The following is a 24,343-nucleotide window of genomic DNA, read 5'->3' on the forward strand; positions in this document are numbered from 1 at the left end:
TTACTTCCATGCCAATTTACCTCAAGGTCACCTGTAGTCATTCAGCTCTAAACTCTGCCAGAAGTGAAATTTAGGCTTACAGTGATAGTTGGAAATCTTTGATCTTTTCTTTGTGATGGCCATGTTGAACCATCGACATTCAGATACTTTTATGTTTTCAACCAAGTTTGTTGACATTTTTGCCTTATCATTTCAGCCATCCCTAGCATAGCCAAAACATCAGTGTTCTCACTCTGTCTTCCTCTCTTCTAGATCATCTTCTGCTCCCACCTTCACAACTCTTTCTTCTTCCAATCTGTCCCTGTCACTGTTTCTTTAACACTCTGTGCCAGTTTGCAACTATCACTTGCTCTCTGGACTTTTTCTCACTCTGACTTTCATGCCGTATATATGCTTTGTTTCTTTTATTACGATTTCAGGCCAGACCCCAACAGTGGCTAGGATACTGGACAGAAACCCCAATATTTAATTTTGTGAGACAGCGAGGAAAGGATACCTCATTCCAGGAGTGATTGCACAAAGAAATAGGGATATGGTATATTAAAGCTAACTTTATTACTAACACAGTACTAAAATCTTTAACGCCACACCAAAAAATAGTTTACAATTACCCCTTAAACAAGACTACTCAATACAGAGAATACAACACCCTTAATTTCTATCTTTATTCCCACTTAAACAACAAGAAAATAAAATATCTCAGCCCATTATCCACCTTAAATACCAATGGCACAGAGGAATACTTGTTTTACAGAGATATACTTTGAGAATGAGATATCTCTTGACACTACTTTACAGAAAAGATCTGACTCCTGTCACACCCATGCATAAACTCTGGCTGTATGTCTTTAAAAGCTATTTCAACTAGACTGTTTCAGCTCCCTCTTGTCCTGAACAGAACTGAACTAAAAATGCTTTCTCAAAAGGCCTGATGCCTTTGCTCCACACAGCAGTGACATCATCTCGCCAAGCTGAAAACTAATTAACTCCCTTAAGGGGTAATTGTAAGTTATTTTTTGGTGAGGCATTAACGATTTTAATACTGTGTTAGAAATAAAGTTTGCTTTAATATACCACATCCCTATTTATTTGTGCAATCAGTCCTGGAGCAAAGCATCCTTTCCTCACAGTTTTACAAAATTAAAATATAATATTGGTGTTTCTGATCTAATTAACTCCCCAGGGAATCCCCTCAATCAAAACAAAATTGCATTAGCCCAAGTGTTTTGTGATGGTTAATTGCACCTCTGGCTCCTAAAAGCTTTGTTGTCTTTCAAACCAAGATTCTTTTAAAACATCACTTCAAACACACTCTAACCCAGGCTTTTAACCCTTACTTCACCAAATACGTTGATACTATTGATCAGAAACTGAACTGGACTAGCCATATTAATGCTGTGGCTCGCAGGATAGGTCAAAGGCTAGGAATCCTACTGCGAGTAGTGGCTCACTTTTTGATCCCCCCCCCCCCCCCCCCCCCCCAAAATCCTGTCCACCATCTACAAGGCACAAGTCAGGAGTGCAATGGAATACTCTCCACTTGCCCAACAATACTCAAGAAGCTCAACACCGTCCAGGACAAAGCAACCCGATCGACTGCTCCCCCTTCCACAAATATTCAAACATTCCACCACCGACAAACAGTGGCACCGGTGTGTACCATCTACAAGATGCACTGCAGTAACTCACCAAAGTCCCTTAGCACCTTCTTAACCCACGACCGCTACCATCTAGAAGGACAAGAGCTGCAGATACCTGGGAACCCCACCACCTGGAGGTTACCCTCAAAGTCACTCAACACTCTGACTTGGATATATATTGCCATTCCTTCAATGTTGCTGGGTCAAAATCCTGGAACTCCTTCCCAAACCGCACTGTGGGTGTACAATATACCTGAAAATCCTACATACATCATCCTTTATCTCCTTAATCTCATTTCTACCTTGCAGTATTGCTTCTATAACTCTCTTTACTGCCTATTGATATCTTCTATTTCTCCATTAATTTGCCTCGCTTCCACCATTCATTGCACATTTTGCAACTCCTTTAGCATTATTTAATAAATAACTTCTCACTAAAGTTTCTGCAGTTAGTTTGGAACTGGGGACATGACTCTCACTTTAAATCAGTGAGAGAATCCAGCCTGTCTTTGAAGTTCACGGAAACCCTGGAAGCAAACCCTCTGTGCACAATATCTTTCTCCTCTCTCTGAGCAGCAGGTATAACCAGTTGGAAGCTCTCCCTCAAATAACAATAGTGTTTAGGTGGTTTAATTAGAATTGTTTGCTCCCAGCCTGGGGCTGCTGAACCACTTTGACTGGAGCTGTCGTGTGAGGTTGGAGGGACAAGCTGCTGTTTTTTTCTTTTCGCTTGTCAATTCTGTGTGACTGTTTTGACAAACGAATAGACAGTCTGGCTGCCTTCCAGCCAGACTCTACCATTTTACAGGTATGATTGACAACTGATACACGACTCCAATTAATCTACAACCTTGGCACGATCACCTGTCGCTGCTCCTCACTCAGTCTGTTGTTGCTGTCCACTGTGTGCACATTTGTGCGGGGCTGGTGATGCACCGTCAATTACCACAAGACGAGAATGGTGGAACAATCGAGGCTTTATTGAGCAAGACGTGCCTCCTGTAGCTGGAACCAGAATGGCTGCAGCACAGAACAGCACACACATTTATACGCCGCCTGCTGGGCGGAGCCAGCAGGCAGGGATTTACCATTGTACCTCTAATATGTGGGCAGTGTCGTAATACATATAATATACCACTAGTGGTGACTACCGCAGCTTGTATATGCATCAATCTACACAAAAGAAATTTTGATTCTCATAAATACAGATGTGAACAATTGCCAGAAAGCACGAGGTCCAGACAATAAACGCACTCACTGGTACAGACTTCCATTCCAGGTTGGATCGGCAGAGTCTGACCTTTCGAAATGGCCACTCGCAGGTCAGACCTTTGGGCAGTGGGGGAGGGTAGTGGGTTCTGAAATAGGAGTCTGGGTGGATGACCCCAGAGTGAGGATGATGGCTGCCAGTTCCTGAGATGGGCTGCCTCGTGCTATGGCATTGTTAAATAAATAAAAACTAATAAAACTAAAGAATAGCTCACCCCCCCCCCCCCCCCAGCCCATCCATGCCAAACTATACCACCCCGTACTCCACCACACATGGCCCCACATAGTCCCTATGCCAATTTAATGCCAACTTATACTACCTCAAACTCCACTCCCATCACCCTTTGCTCTTACCCCCTCCATATCAACTCACCTGGTGTGCTTTGTCATTTCCTGGACAGTTTTGACGATCCTACACAGCTTGACAGTTCCAATTAGCTTCTGCGTGAAAAAATATATAAGCTTCTTTAATTCTAACAATCCCAAAGGGTCTTACTCTGATAATCCTCACGAGGACCATGGGTGATCGCTGATTGATCTCTCTATGGGCTTCGTAGAATATGAGTTGCCGTGCTGACGAGGTGGAAGCCTGTCCAGCTGGGACTCGTTAGCAGGACCTTTAAATGTTCCTCATGGTGCTGTGCTGAGATGCTTGTTTTGTGTGCCTCAGTAGCAACTTCATTTTCAGTTTAAAATAAACCAGTTTGGCCTTTCACTCCGTGCCTGTTTGAATTATTACACTTACTTCTCCCAAAGAGAGTCTTACCTCTCATATAGGGTGCCTTACCTCTCCCATAGGTGTCCTGGAACTCTGTCCAAAGGGGTAACCGTAGCTATCCAAAGAATCCACCACAGTTCAGACCTCCTCTTACCCTGTCTGCTCTGCGCACTCCAGGGTTCACACAGCTAGTGTTGAGAAATTAAAAGTCACCAGGAGCAGATAGCTGGTGATTTAAATCGCCAGCTGCCTCTCTAAATCTTGCATGCACGAATTCCTGCCTGACACCAGCCCTCTCTTCCCCCCCCCCCTCCGACCAAAAGGTGGCAAATGCCCAGATTTGTGGGTGGGGCTTAGAAATTTCATCCATTTCCAGGATTTTTGCCATGATGGACAGTCATCATGCGAAGGAGCACAATTCATAGCTGAGAATTTTCAGGAAATAGAAACCGACTCACCAAATAAGTTCACTTCTCGTCTTTCTATTCTCTCTTTCCAACTGCGCTCACAAAGCGGCTTGTTTTCTTTGCATCTTCCAAAATTCTTTGCTGTCAGCCAATTAGCAAAAATTGAAAGCAGACACAGAAATGAACCTGCATTGATCACAAGTCAAGCTTTCTTTACTTTTAAAAGCAACCAGGAACTCTCAATAAAATCCACTCTCCCTTTCTGAAGTAACTTGACAGTGGGACTGCACTTGTGCCAGTTAATTTGCTTAATCTCCTTCCTGACCTGGCACTCCTACAATGAGCTCCCTGAGTGAGATGGGGTTGAGTGGGATGGTTCCCTTGGAGCAGTGAAGACCCGAGATGAAGCTTATTTGAGGGTATCTGCTGTGCCAGAGGACCAGCTTGTAGCACCAAGGGCCACCTGACTTATGTATGAAGCTCCCTCAAGTGAATGCATTGGAAGAAGTTCTGCTAAAGAAGTGGGTTCATCCTGGAGGGACAGTGACATTTTCCCGCACTCCTTGCTAACAATAACTAAGGCACATGGAACAGACTCTAAGTGTCCCAGTTTGGCTCTGATTAGGAATGTGAGCTGGGAGTGAATTGTCAGATGGGCAAGCTTTCTCTGATTGCCTCAGTGAAGTTTGGCAACACAGCTAATACGGCATTTGTGCATGCATTACGACATTCACCAAACGGCCTTCTTGTTGGTTCAGTTAGTTTCAAATCTGATCAAATCCAAACATTTTTAGTTTTAATGGAAGTGGGACAAGAGGTAGATTACTAATCTGTCCTCAAGAGGAGGAGGGCCTGTCAGTAAAACTTTTAAATGTGCTGAGTGCTTCCATTTTAACAAGATTCCTATATTTCATGAATCTAGAAACAAGACTTAACATTTCCAGCCCACATGGCTCCTCTATGGAACTGCAGAAAGGCAGAAATGTGACGGGTTTTATGCTGTTGAAAAAAGGGAGAGGGTCGTTTGGAGCAAAATGGGAAGATCAGAGATAGGCTAGAGGTTGGGGCCTCTAACCTGCTCTATAATCAATCCATGAGCCCTTTTTGCTCTACCTAACCCACACTCTTCAGATCTCCAGCAACCGCAATATTTTACTTTAATTCCTATTTTGTAACTACTATGGTCCGGGAAACCCAGAAGTGCTCGAACCATCATGTTAGTGCCTATACAGCACTGCTTGTAGTCCAGGAGGAGCAAGAGTGTTTCTTCCATGCCCCACTTACTCTGCACAATCTATCCCTTTCTCCTCCATGGCATGGTGGCACAGTGGTTAGCACTGCTGCCTCACAGTGCCAGGGACCCGGGTTCAATTTCGACCTTTGGTGACTATCTGTGTGGAGTTTGTATGTTCGCCCTGTGTCAGTGTGGGTTTCTTCTGGGTGCTCCGGATTTCTCCCACAGACCAAAGATGTGTAGGTTAGATGGATTGGCCATGTTGAATTGCCCCTTAGTGTCCAACAATTGGGTGGGGTTACGGGGATGGGGCGGGGGAGTGGCCATAGGTAAGGTATTCGTTCATACGTTCGGTGCAAACTCGATGGGTCGAATGGGCTCCTTCTGCAATTTAGGGATTCTAGGATTACTCCAGCTCCACACAGTCACCTAAAGTCTCCAGTCTTGCTCGCCGTGGGAATCGTCCCGGCAGGACGGATAATTTGATGGACCTTTGAAAGGTGCATTGACCTCGGGCAGGAATTTCCGGTCCCGGGTACTGGAAAATCCCACCCTCAGCTCTCCACTCCCCCATCCATCTACACAACATACTCTGCTATACCTAAACAGGCTGGGTGTTGGGTGGGAAACCAGGGGGGGAAATTAAAGAATGCCCTGAAGTTAAAACTCACAATGTTTGTAGAAACCCATACTATTAGATTTCTTGACCATAATTCCGTGCTTTAAACTCTTGCCTCAGTCAACATCAGGGCTGCAATGCTGGGAGGTCCCTGATTTCATATTTTATCTGTGCTGATTTAGCTAAACAAGATTATGTTATTGGTACATCTTTCTGTGTAACAGACAGGGCTAAGCTCACCTGTGATCCCTCTTTGGGTCACAAAATGTGTTGACTCTCACTGTCAAAAAATAGCTTGTGATGAGTGTTAACTTGCAGGGAGTATCATCGGACACCTACTATAATGGAATCATATTCCCACAAGGGGAAGGGAGGATGAGTAAAGGATGTTCACAAAATAAGAATATGAAAAGAACCAGAAAGTTGTTAAAAAATAGTCCTTTTCTTTACAGTTGTTTGATTTTCAAAAAGGGGGGGGGGGGTTCCCTCTTAAACCAGGTTTCTTCTGGTTCCAATGTCGAGCACTTGGCATTCTGCCAAGAAATAAAATTCTATTAGGATGTGAAGAGGACAGGGTCTGAGACCTTGGGAAGACAAACCATCCACTATGAATTATTCTCACTTGCAGGGCCGCGATGCTTGTGACCTGCTGCTTCAGTGCTGGTGATTCTCTGATGAGCAGATCTGTCGGGTTGCGAGTGCGCAGATTCACACAGACTATACAAACTTGCGGCCCTAAGGAGGTTTCATAATATGACAGAAGGATTAGGAAGGAACCAAGTTGACTAGCTCTTAGATACCCCAGAGGCAAACTTCCTGGACAGTTTCCATTTGCACCAGCTGTGTGTATTTGTCATGCTCCCACAAAGCTCTCAACCCAGGTTTGTCTCCCTGGGATCACTGAGTAACTCCTAATGATGTTTGCTTTGCTGTCTGTTTCTCTTAGTCTAGGTGGAATTTATTCTCCCTTGAGCATTGTTTGTTTGACGCTGCTTTTTAATAGCTATGTAGCAAATCCAGTGCCAACATTTTCACTCTTGTTAAAAAGGTATTTGTTCATTCATTCATGGGCATCACTGGTACAGCCAGCATTTATTGCCCATCCCGAAATACCTTCTTGAATGTAACCGTGTGGTTTGCTAGCCCATTACAGAGCGCATTCGAGAATCAGCTACATTGCTGTGGGTTTGGAGTCACTTGTCGGTCAGACAGATTCCCTTCCCTAAAGAACACAGAGAACCACGACCCGGTAGTCATTATTTCTGATGCTAGTTTTATATTTAATTAATTGCACTTAAATTCACCAGCTGTAACGGTGGGATTTGCACTCTTGATTCTCGGTTGTTGGGCCAAACCTCTAAATTACTAATGCAGTGAAATAACGCCATTACCAAATCACCTACAAATAGAGAGGTTCTACTGCCCAACCAAGTTATGTTGGCGTGTGGTCAGAATCTTTAACTGGTAATTGATCTTTCTAACTTGGCCGTGACAGTTAACGTTTATCTTGCAGAACACAGCCCTCCAATTTATTTATTTTGGCCCAGCATTCTTCTCTTGAGGGCAGCCATTATGAAGGATTTTATGAAGGTAAATAGGTAATATTTCCGCTGGAAGGTAATCAGTAACTAGAGGGCATAAATATAAGGCCATCAATAAAAGCATGAAGGGGACGCTCGGAGGATTTTTTAAATCCAGGGTTGACTGGATATGCAATGCTGTCCACAGACATTGTCGTGGAAGTAAAGCTCACTAATCGCTTAGCAGTACAAATATGAATAAAGGGCAGAGAATGGAACTAAATAGATAATTCTTTCAGAAACCAAGTAGTCCCTTTCTATCCTGCAAAACTCTATAAATCTATTCTATACATGGTAGGATATAATTCCTTGGGTAATGTGGACCTCTTCATTACCTCAGCCATGTGCTCTTTTTGCTCACGTGCAAGTCTAGATAGCGACCAACAATGCACTGCAGGAAACATCAGAGACTGGCCTAAACTTGTTCAACAAGTCAGGAGTGTGAAGGAATGCTCTCCACTTGCGTAGATGAATGCAGCTCCAACAGCACTCGAGACGTTTCACACCATCCAGGGCAAAGCAGCCTGCTTGATTGCTCCCCAATCCACAAACATTCAATTCCCCACCACTGACGAACAGTGGCAGCCGTGTGTAACATCTACAAGATGCACTGCAATAACTCATCAATGTTCCTTAGGCAGCACCTTCCAAACCCACGACCACTACCATCTAGAAGGACAATAGCAGCAGTAACATTGGGAACAACAGCACCTGGAGGTTCCCCCACCTCCCCAAGTCAGTTATCATCTGACATGGAAAATGCCATTCTTTCACTGTCGCTGGGTCAAAATCCTGGAACTCACTCGCTAACAGCACTGTGGGTATACCTACACCAAATGGACTGCAGTGGTTCAAGAAGGCAGCTCAATACCACCTTCTGAAGGACAACTAGGGGTGAGCAATAAATGCGGGCCTAGCCAGCGACACCCACATCCCGTAAATGAATAAAACTAACAGCTGATACCCTGGATAGGTAATTGGTTCATTGAAAAATCATCATGTCAGCAGATGTCGCATTGTGATGACGATACAAATAAAATCAGTATTGATGATTCATGGGTGGCACTGTAGCACAGTGGTTAGCGCTGTTTTTTCTCAACACCACGGACCCGGGTTCGATTCCCGGCTTGGCTCAATGTCTGTGCGGTTTCTGCACGTTGTCCCCGTGTCTGCGTGGGCTTCCTCCGGGTGCTCGGGTTTCCTCCCACAAGTCCCGATAGACATGCTGTTAGGTAATTTGGACATTCTGAATTCTCCCTCAGTGTACCCGAACAGGAACCGGACTGTGGCAACAAGGGGATTTTCACAGTAACTTCATTGCAATGTTAATGCAAGCCTACTTGTGACACTAATAAAGATTAATATCATAACATAGTCATAGGCAATCATTAAAATAAAAATGCAGTACAAAATAATAAAAGGATTGTAAAACTATGAACATCTAGGATACAAATAATTACAAATCTTTGCAAAATACAAGTCTCCTTAATTTGCCGAATAAAAATGAAAGATCTATGGCCCTCAACATTTTGTATTAAAGTCCATAGTGTTGTCAGGTTGAGTTCATTAAATTTTCAATCAATTACGGACTATTTATGAGTTTTATAAGGTAGAGATTTGGTCTGTCTCATAATCCATTTGTTCCATATCTTAAACAGGGTTATTTTATTATGATTAGGAAATGCAAGAATGCCAACAGCTAAGTTAAGGCTGTCCCACTAGAGGCCCACAAAAATTGTGTATTTTGAAAGCAGGCACAAGACCTAAAAATGTTGATTGAGTGTATTTAGTAAGTTGAAGAGATATTAATTTCATTTGATATGATCAGATAGTTTATCCTTTTTTTAAAATAAATTTAGATTACCCAATTATTTTTTCCAATTAAGGGGCAATTTAGTGTGGCCAATCCACCTACTCTGCACATTTTTGGGTTGTGGGGGCGAATGTGCAAACTCCACGTGGACAGTGACCCGAGGCCGGGATCGAACCTGAGTCCTCGGTGCCATGAGGCAGCAGTGCTAACCACTGCACCACCATGCCGCCCTTTCTCAAAATGTCTGAATGCCTTAGTTCCACCTAGCAATGAAATCATCTCCCCAAGCTGAAAAGAAATAAACTCCCCAGGCTGAAAACACTTTAACTCGTCAGGGACTCCCCCTAGTCAAACAACAGTGTATTAGCCCAGGTTATTTTTACTCCGTTCAATTTCATGTCTGGCTCGTAAAAGCTTTCTGGTCTTGCAAAACAAGATTCTTTTCAAAACGTGATGACTGCAGTCAAACACAGGCTGTTCCCCCTTAAATTGCCAAATGTTTATAATCCAATATATCTCAAATCCTGCATTTGTCACACTGGATTGATTTTTCCTGTTCATTGGCTAAGGGATACTGAATCCAATTAGAATTCCCCACGGCTGCTCTGGCTGAAAGCAGGGATTGAACCTGGGACTTTCCTTCTTGGCATGCAGCCAAAATGCATTAGTCTTACCTAAGTTTCCCCATGTGCCTTTCTGAATATCTCTGTGACCTAATGGAACCAAATAAAGTATGTGAATATTGGTCTTGCAGTGCTGATTACTAAATACAGTAATAAATAAATCCTTCGACTAAAGATTGCTTATTTTTTACATTCGATGTAACATTGCAGTACACCTCATTAAAATATTCAGTCATTCAAGGATGAAAGATGATGAAAGTAAAAATAAAAACATCAGTGGTTGACTCACCTGAGGCCATCTTAATTCCCTTATGTGCAGGTGTTTGTTATATATTCATGTTTTAATAGCATAAAAATAAAAAATTGTCTTTTTAATTGCAATCACATTTTTTAAATAGAAACGTTACACACTCTACTGCTATTTTTTTCTTATTAGAATTCAATAGGAAAAAAAAGTGTTTAAAATGTTTGACGTTAATAATTTATTTTATTTCGGCCTAGAAGTACCTGCTGGCGATGGGCAAAGTTATCAGAGTTAGAACCAAGTGTAGTATTCACGTGAAGTGGGGTTAAAAGGTGGTGGATTATTGCCCCATGTTGTGTTGATATAATGCGGTCCCCATTTAAAGTCATACGTTGTCTCCACAAATTTGATACACCTTCAATTTAATACCTTTGACTGTGTGGCAGAACTCTCCTCTCTCGACCAGAAGTCGTGGTTTGAAGCCCCAGACCAGACTTCTAAGCAAATGACCCAAGCACTGCTGCACCGGCAGAGGTGCCTTCTTTGGGGTATGGCTTTTAACTGAAGCCCCGCCTCCCTCACAGCTGGATAGAAAAGATCCCTGTTTGAAGAAGAGCAAGGAAAGTTCTCTCGGTGACTTGTCTGGCATTCATCTCTTAGCCAACATCACTAAACATATCTGGTCATTTAACTCATTGCTGGTTGTGCAGCCTCACTGCACACAACTGAAATGCCATATTTTCATGTATCAGTAACTGCACTTCAGAAGTACTTAATTAGCTGTGAGGTGCTCTGGGATGTAATGAGATTAATGAAAATGAAAATTGGGTGGTTTCCCTCATGATTGGTCAATCTTCAACACTAATTATATGCTTGGAAGTCAGGATGAATGTCTACCCCAAGGAGTTTCTCTGCAGCAATGGTGGAGATAGCCGGTGCAGATTCCACAGCGCCACCAACTTTAGGAGGGTGTAATTACAGCATGACAAGTTTATATTCTAACTGGAGACCTCGGAATTTCCCTCTTCCCTCCCTCCCTCCAACCCCCCACCCGCTGGCGACAGACAAGTCCTCGAATAGGGACAAGAACATTCTCCACCTTACAAAGAACCCCCTCTCTGACCCTCTGAGAGTGAACTTAAATTTTTCCAACTTAAGGAACTCTGCCACATTCCCCAACTACGCCAACATTCTGGGTGGCTCCCAGTAGGATTTGTCGTTGGGCAATCAGAATGGTGAAGGCCACAACATTGGCCTCCATCCAGTACCTCCAGCAGCTCCGAAACTCTGAAGATCGCCACCAGCGGGGACAGTGACCCCCACAATCTCCAACAGTGCTTCAAAATTCGGGCACCAAAAACCCACTAATCTTGGACATGACCAAAACATATGGACATGATTTGCTGGTCCCCCTCCACATCTTTCGCACTTATCCTCTACCTCTGGGAAGAACCCGCTCATACGAACCCATGTCATATGAGCCCTATGCACTACTTTAAACTGGACCAGGCTCATCCTAGCACAAGATGACGTTGCATTCACCAGGTGCATAATTTCACTCCAAAACCCCCCATCCCAATTCGATTCCCAGCTCTTCCTCCCACTTCCACTTTATCTCTTCAATTGGTGCCTTTTTTGTGTCCACAAACCACATCCGCAATCTTCCCTTCTCCCAGCTCTTCCTGTGTTCACAACCAATCTAGCAAGGTATGATACGGCAGTTGAGGGAACAAGGGTAGCTCCTTATGCACAAAGTCCCGCACCTGTATATACGTGAACTCATTCCTCCTCGGCAACTGGTATCCTGTAACTCTCCCAAACTTGGGAACCTCCCTTCCATGAACAGATACCTCACTTTGCCCCTTCCTCCCGCCACCACTGCCGCACATTCTCCACATTTGCCGGCTAGTAGTAGTATAGCAGATTTGGGAGCACCATCCCCCATCCGCTCTGTGAAACTGTAAAAAAGACCCTCTGGATCCGCAACGTCTTGCCAGACTACACAAATGCTGAAATTAGCCTGTCCACTTTTCGGAAGAGCGCCTTTGGCAGGAATATCGGGAGGAACTGCAAAACAAACAAAACTTCGGAAGACTGGCTGCACCCTCCCCACCAGTGACAGCGGGAGGGTATGCCACCTCTTAAGATCTCCTTTCACTCCCTCCACCAAGCTGGCCAGGTTCCACTTGTGCATCGTGGCCCAGTCGTGGGTCACCTGAATGCCCAAGTATCTAAACCTGCTCCTGGCCAGCCTAAATGGTAGGACACACAAATTTTCACTCCTCACCTGAGCGCTCATGGGAAACAATTTGCTTTTTGCCACATTAAATTTGTATTCCGAAAAGCACCAAACTTCCCCAACAGGCCCTTAATCGTATTCATACACTCCAGTAGATTTAAAATAAGGCAGCACGGTAGCACAGTGGAGGGCAGCACGGTAGCACAGTGGTTACCACAGTTGCTTCACAGCTCCACGGTCCCTGGTTCGATTCCAGGCTTGGGTCACTGCCCGTGTGGAGTCTGCACGTTCTCTCCGTGTCTGCTTGGGTTTCCTCCGGGTGCTCCGGTTTCCTCCCACAGTCCAAAGATGTGCAGGTTAAGTGGATTGGCCACGATAAATTGCCCTTAGTGTCCAAAAAAGGGGTTAGGTGGGATTACTGGGTTTTAGGGATGGGACGGAGGCATGGGCTTGGGTAGGATGCTCTTTCAAAGAGCCGGTGCGGACTCGATGGGCCGAATGACCTCCTTCTGCACTGTAAATTCTATGATTCTATGAAATGTACAGCAGCAAGTCATCTGCACACAGCGAAACCCGATGCTCCCTCCCTCCCCTTACATTGCCCGACCACCCTCTGGATGCCCAGACATTGGAATTTATAACAGTATGTGCACTGATGTAAGGTTTTTCATTATATATTATGCGTAATGTCCTCAGTTTGTGTGAAATACAAAATAACATTAGTTCATAGCATTTTAGCTGCAAATTCTGAAACAGAAGGCAATTTTACGCACTATCACTGACCAAATAATTTCCATGATGTGGAGGTGCTGGCATTGGACTGGGGTGAGCACAGAAAGAAGTTTTACAACACCAGGTTAAAGTCCAACAAGTTTGTTTCAAATCACTAGCTTTCGGAGCACTGCTCCTTCCTCAGGTGAATGAAGAGGTAGGTTCCAGAAACATATATATAGGCAAAGTCAAAGATGTAAGACAATGCTTTGAATGTGGGCATCTGCAGATAATTAAGTCTTTACAAATCCAGAGAGAGGGGTAATCCCAGGTTAAAGAGGTGTGAATTGTCTCAAACCAGGACAGTTGGTAGGATTTCACAAGCCCAGGCCAGATGGTGGGGGGTGAATGTAATGCGGCATGAATCCAAGGTCCCAGTTGAGGCCGTACTCATGTGTGCGGAACTTGGCTGTAAGTTTCTGTTCAGTGATTCTGTGTTGTCGTGCATCCTGAAGGCCGCCTTGGAGAATGCTTACCCGGAGATCAGAGGCGGAACGCCCTTGACTGCTGAAGTGTTCCCTGACTGGAAGGGAACTTTCCTGCCTGGCGATTGGCGCGCGATGTCCGTTCATCCGTTATCGCAGTGTCTGCATAGTCTCGCCAATGTATCACGCTTCGGGACATCCTTTCCTGCAGCGTATGAGGTGGACAACATTGGCCAAGCCGCACGAGTATGTACGCGTACCTGGTGGGTGGTGTTCCCACGTGTAATGGTGGTACCCATGTCGATGATCTGGCACGTCTTGCAGAGATTGCCATGGCAGGGTTGTGTGGTGTCGTGGTCGCTGTTCTGAAGGCTGGGTAGTTTGCTGCAAACAATGGTTTGTTTGAGGTTGCGCGGTTGTTTGATGGCAAGTAGTGGGGGTGCGGGGATGACCTTGGCAAGATGTTCATTTTCATCGATGACGTGTTGAAGGCTGCGTAGAAGATGTCGTAGTTTCTCCGCTCCGGGGAAATACTGGACGACGAAGGGTACTCTGTCGGTTGTGTCCCGTATTTGTCTTCTGAGGACGTCGGTGCGGTTTTTTGCTGTGGCACGTTGGAACTGTCGATCAATAAGTCGAGTGCCATATCCCGTCCGTACGAGGGCATCTTTCAGCGTCTGTAGATGTCTGTTACGCTCCTCCTCGTCTGAGCAGATCCTGTGTATACGGAGGGCTTGTCCATGGGGATGGCTTCTTTAATGTGTTTAGGGTGGAAGCTGGAGAAGTGGAGCATCGTGAGGTTATCCGTGGGTTTGCGGTAAAGCGAAGTGCTGAGGTGACCGTCCTTGATGGAGATGAGTGTGTCCAAGAATGCAACCGATTTTGGAGAGCAATCCACGGTGAGTCTGATGGTGGGATGGAACTTATTGATGCCATCGTGTAGTCGTTTCAGTATAATTTCCGTGGCTTCATTTTGTCCACACTGGCACCCTTTTTGAAGAGAGTTAAATCATTGAGGGAGATGAGGAAAGCAAATGGATAAAAAAGTACTGGATGGCTACAAGTTTGTACTCATCCAGACTCTTGGCTGTTACCATTGGCTACAAGAATGGGGTTTATGTTTGCACTGAGTGAAGGACACAGGTGGGAATACGGTCAAGGACCCGGCGGGGGTGAATGGGGTGTTTAGGGAGTTTTATAGTAAATTGTACGAGTCCCAGTCTCCAGCTGGGGAAGAGGACATGAAGCGGTTTTTGGGAGGGTTGGAGTCCCTGAAGGTTGATGAGGGGCTGGTGGAGGGCCTGGTGGCCTCAATTGGGCTTGTAGAAGTAGTAGAGGGGCTGGAGGCGATGCCATCGGGCAAGGCCCCGGGACCAGACAGGTACGCTGTGGAATTTTACAAGACGGTCTAAGGGGTTTGGGGACCACTGTTGGTAAGGGCCTTCAATGAAGCAAGGGACTTGGGAGTGCTCCCCCCTGACGTGGTCGCAGGCGTTATCTTCCTCATTTTAAAGCGGGTTAAGGACCCGGTAAACTGTGGGTCATACTGTTAAATGTAGATGCCGAACTATTGGCGAAGATCCTGGTCACGAGCATTGAAGACTGTGTCCCAGGGGTAATAGGGGAGGACCAGACTGGCTTCGTTAAGGGGCAGCATTCGGCGACCAACATTAGGAGGTTGTTTAATGTAATTATGATGCTTCCAGATTGGTGCGAGGTTGAGGTGGTGGTGGTGGCCATGGACGCAGAGAAGGCCTTTGATTGGGTGGAGTGGGAATACTTGTGGGAGGTCCTGGGACAGTTTGAGTTTGGGCAGGGATTTGTGGACTGGGTCCGATTGCTATACCAGGCACTGATGGCGAGTGTGCGGACGAATCGGATGAGATCAGACTATTTCAGGCTGCACCGGGGAACGAGGCAGGGGTGTCCACTTTTCCCACTGTTGTTTGCCTTGGCTATAGAGCCATTGGCATTGGCAATGAGAGCGTTGAAGGTTTGGCTGGGGGTGTGGAGCACAGGGTCTCGCTCTCCCCGGATGATCTACTTCTGTACATGTCGGACTCGCTGGGGGGGGGGGGGGGGGGGGCGGATTGGAGGGATATGGGGATATTTGAGGAAATCGGCCGGTTTTCGGGATACAAATTGAATATGGGTAAGAGTGAGGTCTTTGCGATCCAGGCGAGGGGGCAGGAAAAGAGATTGGGTGAGATGTCATTTAAGGTGGTGGGAGGGAGCTTTCGGTATTTGGGTCTCCAGGTGGCGTGGGAGTGGGACCAGCTGCATAAACTGAACTTGGGTCGGTTGGTAGAATAGATCAGGGGGGATTTTCGGAGGTGAGATGCGCTCCCGTTGTCATTGGCAGAGCGGGTACAGACAGTTAAAATGAACATCCTCCCGAGGTTTTTGTTTGTTTCTCAGAGTCTCTCAATTTTTATCCCCAAGGCGTTCAATAAAAAAGTAAATGCATTGATCTTGGGATTTGTTTGGGTGGGTAGAACCCCGCGGGTGAAAAAGGTGTGGCTGGGCGGGGGGAGGTCGCTTCTGGCTCTTACGAATTTTATTAACTATTACTGGGCGGCGAATATGGTCAGGAAGCGGGTAATGGGGGAGGGATTGGTGTGGGAGCGGATGGATGCGGCATTGTGTAAGGACATGAGTTTGGGGGCATTGTTAACAGCACCTCTGCCGTTCTCGCCGGCTCGATACTCCACAAGCCCGGTAGTAGCAGCCTTGGGGGTGTGGGGACAGAGGAGGCAGTGCATGGGGTTGGAGGGAGCGTCGGTGTGGGCACCAATATGTGATAACCATCGGCTTGCCCCGCGGAAGCTGGATGGGGGGTTCAGAGGTGGCAGCGGGTGGGATCCAGAGATTCGGGGATCCCTTAATGAGGGTTTCCCGAGCCTGGTGGAGCTGGAGGAGGAGTTTGAGTTGCCAGGGGGAAATGGGTTCCGGTATCTTCAGGTAAGGGATTTTGTGCGGAGGCAGGTTTCGACCTTCCCGCACCTGCCGCCCCAGGGGCTACAGGATAAGGTGGTGATGAGAGTAGGAGTAGGAAAGGGAAGGTCTTGGAGATATATAAGGAGCTGTTGGAGTGTGAGGGAGCCCCGATAGGAGAAGTAAAGAGAAAGTGGGAGGAAGAGCTGGGTGGGGAGTTGCAGACAGGGCTATGGTAAGAGGACCTGAGGCACGTTAATGCATCCTCTTCGTGCGCCAGGCTCAGCCTGATGCAGTTTAAGGTGGTGCACAGAGCACATATGACTGTGGCCCGGATGAGCAGGTTCTTTGAGGAAGCGGAGGATAGGTATGGGCACTGTGTGGGGTTCCTGCTAACCATGTTCATATGTTTTGGACATGTCCGATGCTGAGGGGTTCCTGGCTGGGATTTGCTGACGTCATGTCAGAGGTATTAAAAGTGAGGGTGATGCCGAGTCCAGAGGTGGCGACCTTTGGCATGTCGAAGACCCAGGGGCCCAGGGGATGAGAGAGGTCGACGTCCTGGCCTTTGCCTCCCTGGTGGCCCGGAGACGAATCCTACTAGGATGGAGGGACTCGGAACCCTGAAGTAAGGGGTATGGGTTAGCGACATGGCGGGGTTTCTCAGGCTTGAAAAAATTAAATTAACCTTGAGGGGTTTGCTCGGTGATGGCAGCCGTTCACCGACTTCTTTGAGAAAAATTAAGCTGTCAGCATGGGGGGGGGGGGGGGGGGAAAGGGAGGCTTGGGAGATACGAGTACGGTCAGGAGAACCGACGGAGGAGTGGCTGGGGAAAGTGGCACTGTTTGTGTAAGCCATGTTAGCTGGGGTTTATGCTCGGGGGGGGGGGGGGGGGGCGTTGTTGGTTATATTGTTGGCTTTTGTTTTGGTTGAAAGTTGATGTTGAAAATTGTTAAAATTATAAATGCCTCAATAAAATATTTTCTAAAAAAAAAGTTTTGCATTGAATACAAACATTAAATTGCTAACTGCATTCCGCTGACTGCTGATATAATTTACTGTATCTGGAGATCTGCTATCAGCATTGTCTTTGCTGCTGCATTGCCTGTGGCATATGACACTGTGACCCTGGTATGCGGCAGGTTTGTAAAATACAAACAAATATGATATTGGATATTCTTGTTCATAAATTTTGCAGTAAAATCACTATACTTGGTATTATGCATTCCTTTCTATGACCTTTGACCAAAATCCTTTATTTTCCCTGCTTTTTGCAGCTATGGAGGAACTGGATGGAGATGAAGTTCGGATCTCCTCTCGTGGGCGTATTGCAGAACGTGACATTGTCCAGGTCAGTGATGAGGAAAATTTCGGAGGCAACAATACGAGACAAAATGAATTGATGTTGGGAAATGTGTCGACAAATAAATGAAAGGGTTTATTAAAGGCAAATCATTTTTGACTAACTTGATTGAATTCTTTGAGGAAGTAACAAAGAGGACTGATGAAGGTAGTGGAGTAAATTTTGTGCATATGGGGCGTCACGGTGGCAATGTGGTTAGCACTGCTGCCTCACAGCGCTGAGGACCTGTGTTTGATCCTGGCCCCGGGTCACTGTGGAGTTTGCAGATGATAATAATCTTTTATTGTCACAAGTAGACTTACATTAACACTGCAATGAAGATACTGTGAAAAGCCCCTAGTCGCCACATTCCGGCGCCTATTTGGTTAATGAGCCGGTACGGGAATTGAACCCGCGCTGCTGGCCTTGTTCTGCATTATAAACCAGCTGTCTAGCCCACCGTGTCTGCATTGGTTTCACCCCCACAAACCCAAAGATGTGCAGGGTAGGTGGATTGGCCACACTAAATTGCCCCTTAATTGGAAAAAAAATGAATTGGGGACTCTAAATTATTTTTTTTAATTGTGTATAAGGGGCGTGATTCTCCGGTCTACCAGCCGCATTTTCCTGGGCGACACGCCCTCGCTGGCAATGGGATTCTCTGTTCCCCTCACCTGCCAATGGGATTTCCCAATGTGGCCACCTCATGGCGCTGGGAAACCCACGGACGTGAGTGCGTTTCCGGAGCAACGGAGAACCCCGCCGGCAGAGAATCCCGCTGATGGACTTCCAAAAGATTTTTGACTAAGTCACGTATAATTAATTTATTAGAAAAGTTAAAGCTTGTGGAATTAATGGGACATTGGCTGCGTGGTTAAGAGAACAGAAGACAGAAACAAATAAAGAAAAGTTGTATTTTATACCCAGAGTAGTACACAGTGATGTTCTCCACGGATTAGTATCAGGGGCTGTGTTATTTTTGCTATATGTGAATGACCTGGGCTTGGCTACACAAGACATCATTTCAAAGTTTGCAGATGACGCAAAACTCAGAAAAGTAGTAAACAATGAGGAAGATAATAATCAACTAAAATAAAAGCAAAATACTGCAGATGCTGGAAATCTGAAGTAAAAAGAGGAAATCCTGAAAAAACCTCGCAGGTCCAGCAGCATCTCTGGAGAGAGAAAAACAGAGTTAACGCTTTGAGTCTGTATGAGAGAAAGTGACGGATTTTCTACTGTTTAAGAGGGGGTAGAGCAGGCGGCACAAAATTGAACTCCATCAATAGGTGGGAGCTTGGGAGATTGGATGGAAATGTCATGAGCATAAGACAAAGGAAGTGTTAATGGCAGTGTTAAAGACTAAAGAAGGTGCTAATAGTGGCATAACGGTAAGACAGCAGAATGTGTTAATAGCAGAATAATGGTCAGCGCTCTGTGAAAGCAAAACCTAAGAATAAGTTACAGTTGGCCCTGTGAGGGAAAGGGGATTGGGGGTAAAAATAACATTTTAAATAAAGAGGAGGACGTTCATGGTCTTAAGTTGTTGAACACAATGCTGAGTCTGGAAGGCTGTAAAGTGCCTAATCGGAAGGTGAGGTGCTGTTCCTCCAGTTTGCGTTGGGCTTCACTGGAACATTGTAGCAGGCCAAGGATGGACATGCGGGCATGAGAGCAGGATGCTGAGTTGAAATGGCAAGCGACAGGACTGACCAAAGGTATTCCGCAAGAAGGTCACCCAGTCTGTGTTTAGTCTCCCCAATGTGGAGAAGATTGCATTGGGAGCAGCGAATACAGTAGATTAAATTGATGGCGGTGCAAGAGAATCGCTGCTTCACCTGAAAGCAATGTTTGGCACCTTGAACAGTGAGGAGGGAGGAGATAAAGGGGCAGGTGTTACACATCCTGTTATTGCATGTGAAGTTGTCATGGGAAGGGGATGGGGAGTTGGGGGTAATGGAGGAATGGACCAGTGTATCACAGAGGGAATGGTCCCTATGGAATGCTACCATGGGTGTGAAGGGAAGATATGTTTGGTGACGACACCATGCTGGGGTTAGCAGAAATGGTGGAGGATCATCATTTAAATGTGGCGGCTGCTGGGTTGAAAAGCGAGGACAAGGGGGCCCCATCATGGTTCTGGGAGGGAGGGGAAGGGGTGAGGGCAGAGGTGAGGGGATGGGTCGGACAGAGTTGAGTGCCTTGTTGACCACAGTGGGGGAGAAACCTTGGCTCAGTTTAAAAGAAGACACATCGGAAGCATTGTTTTGAAGGGTCGCATCATTGGAACAGATGCGATGGAGGCAGAGGAACTGAGAGAATGGAATGGAGTCCTTACAGGAAGCAGAGTGTGAGGTGCTGTGGTCAATGTAACTGTGGGAGTCAGTTGATTAACGATGAATATTGGTAGACAGTTTATCACCAGAAATGGAGACAGAGAAGTCAAGGAAGCAAAGGGAAATGCTAGAGATGGATCATGTGAAGATGGAAGAGGAGTGGAAATTGGAAGCAAAATTTTTTTCCACTTCTGAACAGGAAGCAGCACCAATACAGTACTTAATAAACCAGAGAAAGATAATAATAGATTTCAGGAGGACATGGACTGGTGAATTGGGCAGACAATCGGCAAATAACATTTACCAGAGAGAAGTGCGGTGATGTATTTTGGTAGGAAGATTGAAGAGAAGAGAAATGCATTGAGTGGTACAATTTAAAGGGTTGTAGGAACAGAGACCTCTTTGTATGTATACAGGCCTTTGAAGTTAGCAGGATAGGTTCAGAAGGCTATTCAAAAAAGCATTTGGAATAGTTGGCTTTATTAATAAAGACACAAAGTACAAAGACCAGGAGGTTACACAAAACCTTTATGAAACACTAGTTAGGCTTCATCTGGAGTATTATGTTCAGTTCTGGGCACTGCGTTTCAGGAAGGGATGTATTAGAATAATACCAGGGATGAAGGACTTCAGTTACCTTGAAAGACTGGAAAAGTTGGGGTTGTTCTTAGAGAAGTTGAAGACGACATATAAGAACATAAGAACTAGGAGCAGGAGTAGGCCATCTGGCCCCTCGAGCCTGCTCCGCCATTCAATGAGATCATGGCTGATCTTTTGTGGACTCAGTTCCACATATGAGAGAAGCACCCAAAATCATGACAGAGTGCGTAATAAAATGGTTTCCAAAGGTGAAAAGATAGCAACCAGAGGACACTGATATAAGATGACTAGCAAAAGAACCAGAGAACAACATGAGAAAGCATTGTTTTCACAATGAGTTGTGATTTGCTTGAAAATAAGCATATTCAACAGTAACTTTCAAAAGAAAATTGAATGTATAATTGAAGGGGAAAAATACATGGCTGTAGGGCAAGATCAGCGAAGTGGGATTAATTCTAGCAAAGAAACAGTATGAGCTGAGTGGCCTTCATCAGCTCTGTGTCATTCTATAATTCATCGATAATAAACCAGATTATCTTCTATTGGTTCCCACTGGGTCACTTGCATACTGCATTACTGCCCGCTGGAGATTGAGATCTTCAGCAGAAGAAATTTGAAAATTGCTTTTATTGTCTTTAACCTGCACTAGAATTGTCCTGGCCTCTCCAAGAATCGAGGATTAATCTTCAGGACAATTCTGTTAACTGTCCAGGGGACAAAGGTGCAGGAGTATTTAATTTTCTTTAAACAGGTAGAAAAGTGAAGGAAGGGGGAAATTGGTTGATTTGACCGACAGCCATAACTTATCCAATCAGGTGTTGAGTGTGGGGGTGGGGCAGTTGAAGGCCGGTGGTCACATGATGAAACCTCCAAGAAGACATGCAACTAAAATTGGTAACTCCAACCAGCAGTCACCCTAATCCCACCTGTAGGGGTAAGACACTGTACTAAGATTCTTCTAGAACTCTCTGCTGCGACATCCTGAGCAAACCCAGGGAGGTGTGGGGGAAGGGCCTCAGGACACCCCTGGATGATGACAACACCAAGTCTGCACTTACCACCAGGCAAAGGGAATCAGAAAGGACATGAAATGAAATAAAGCAATGTCAGCCTCTATATTCAAATCTCCTATAAGGATGCTCTTGTCATGTTGTTTGATAACATTAATGGCACCATTCTTACCCCGCTTGCCGTGATCTCTCTTTCAGTTTGTCCCATTCCGCGATTATGTCGATCGATCTGGAAATCAGGTTTTGAGTATGGCCCGACTTGCCAAGGATGTTTTAGCAGAAATCCCGGACCAGCTGCTCTCCTACATGAAGACAAGAGACATAAAGCCACGGCCAGCACCTCCCTCTTACACATCTGCCTCACAACAGTCATTTCACACGAGGATCTGAGGAAATTCGCCCTCTCCCTGATCAGTGTATTTACAAACTGCTTTTAATATAATTCCTATCGGAACTTCTGTACATGTGTGTGTGTGTGAGAGCAAGAGGAACGGACAGGCATTGAACACTCTCTTGTTCCATTGTTGAGACATCGGCCGTATTTATTCAAGCTGCTAATGTCACCATCGTGTTCATGGTTGACTGATTGGAAATAATGGAAACTTGCTGGATGAGGTCCATCTGTCATTTTGAGTTTGTGGCACTGTAACAGCTGCAACCTCCCCTGTTCCCAAGTCTGACAAAATATCATTACATGCTTAACTCTGTCCTGCTCCGAGCAGCCTGAAATGATCATGCTCCCATATCCTAAAAGCCTTTAAATGTGCTTTCAACATTTATCCAGTGTTATCTTTATATTTGGTTTAGTGCCAATGGTATCCGTGACCATCATCGCTGAAGCACGGCAAACCAGTGTTTGAAGAAGAGGAAATTCAAATTCTTTGTCTATTGTTTTGATAAGTTAGCAGTGATTTTGGACTTCATTGAGATCAATGTGTTCTAGAGAACAGGGAAACCTTATTGAATGACGATGCATAATTCAGATTTACAAGCGGGTTAGTACAATTGACTTCAAACCTTGTGGACCAAACTCTTCCTTGTCCTCTTATCAGTAAACTTTGAAAGCACGAGCTGAGAGTTCAAACTCCAGAAGGTAAACAGTGCCTCTCTGCATAGTAATCCAAGCTGAACACGCACGGAAGTTGATCCAAATATCTCATACGGCACACGTCTTGGGAAGGTATTCATTAGGTGGCACCTTCGCCGTCTTTCTCCCAGTCCAACTGCAGTAGGGCTTCATCAGTGCTTTCACTCTCCTTGGTCGCCTTCTATTAATATTGTTGAAGACTCTGATATTCTCACTGGATTTCTACCATCGCCTGTGCTAACTCCCATCCGACCGCATTCCCTTTCTCCAACCCTCGCCCACCACACCGCCCCCGTCCCTACATGTTATATTTTCATCCCCAACACATTGTATGTATCCATCTGTACAACCAACCACTGCGTGTTATATAGGAATGACATTGGGTTGACTTGCCCCCTAGTTTACACCTCCTGTGGATTTTCAGAAAGAATCTCTCTCCTTGGTTGGAAAACCGAATGACCATTCTCTCTGCTCCAAAGTGACACTTAGTCACGTGGGGATTCATGAGTACAAACATTAGCCAAGCCATTCAGGTTTAAACCTTGTTGGCATGCCAGTACTCTGTATAAACTTTGTGGTGGTGACAACTTCATTATCTTAAATTTCCTCCTTTCTCAATTAGCTGCACTACGCAAGGGCAGAGAGCTGCCCTTCCCTCTCTATGGAGAAACCCCTGGTTAAACTCACTCACTCTGGTGGTTTAGAGGTATTAGGATCTCATGAAATGCAAAGCCACAGCTCCACACTTGTAATCTTACTATGACATATATGTTGGAACTCCACTGTGCTATCTACCAAGGTTGTCTAGACCCACTGTTTGCTTTCAAAGTTTCCGACAATATGTTCTTTGAATTGTGGCTTATTGACAACCGTGGCAGACAAATGCCTTTCGGGTCCATTTCTACTTTAGGACTATGATTCTGGGAGCATGCTGTTTTATGAATAGTTGCATGTGCAGATTGCTTCATACTGCTAAAGAGCATTATGGGATGTACAGTTTAAACCTTCAGTATTGTCCTGCTAATGAGACTGATGTAAATCAGATCACATGGTGAAATGAAGGAAAGGGAGATCTGTGATTGACCTGGTAAAAGTACAGCTCTGGTGATAGCTCCCTGTCATTCCATGATGTAGAACATCAATACAATGCCAATTCAAAGGCCATGCCAAATAATATTTGTGTTTTTCATTAAGAATGTATTAAACTATGTAAAGGGAAGTGCAAATAATTACATGTAAATGTTTTTCCTCCCCTATCTTGAAGGGTTTCAAATCGACATAAATACATTCTCCGTGTGTAGACAGAGCGTGAGCAGGTTATTCCAGCAAAGTGGGTCACAACATGCACACTCAATCCTATCCTCACCCATCTTCTGCAGACACATGCAAACTCTGGAATGGACGGCAGCTATGTCAATACATTATTTTGAAGCTTTCTAAAGGCCAGAAGA

General features: G+C 45.3%; 1 protein-coding gene across 4 annotated transcripts in view; it reads left to right on the plus strand.

Moving 5' to 3' along the window:
* LOC140388518 (copine-9-like) overlaps positions 1-24,192 on the plus strand; it is a 604,903-nt gene extending 580,711 nt beyond the window's left edge. For all 4 annotated transcript variants that reach the window (XM_072472866.1, XM_072472865.1, XM_072472867.1 and 1 more), the window contains 2 exons: positions 17,795-17,868; positions 22,004-24,192. In XM_072472866.1, the coding sequence (XP_072328967.1) occupies positions 17,795-17,868; positions 22,004-22,195 (266 nt within the window). In that variant the 3' untranslated portion in view covers positions 22,196-24,192. The remainder of the gene's footprint in view (positions 1-17,794; positions 17,869-22,003) is intronic.
* Positions 24,193-24,343: the final 151 nt, after the last annotated feature.

Source organism: Scyliorhinus torazame, chromosome 13 (genome assembly GCF_047496885.1).
Source record: "Scyliorhinus torazame isolate Kashiwa2021f chromosome 13, sScyTor2.1, whole genome shotgun sequence".
Taxonomy (NCBI): Eukaryota; Metazoa; Chordata; class Chondrichthyes; order Carcharhiniformes; family Scyliorhinidae; genus Scyliorhinus; species Scyliorhinus torazame.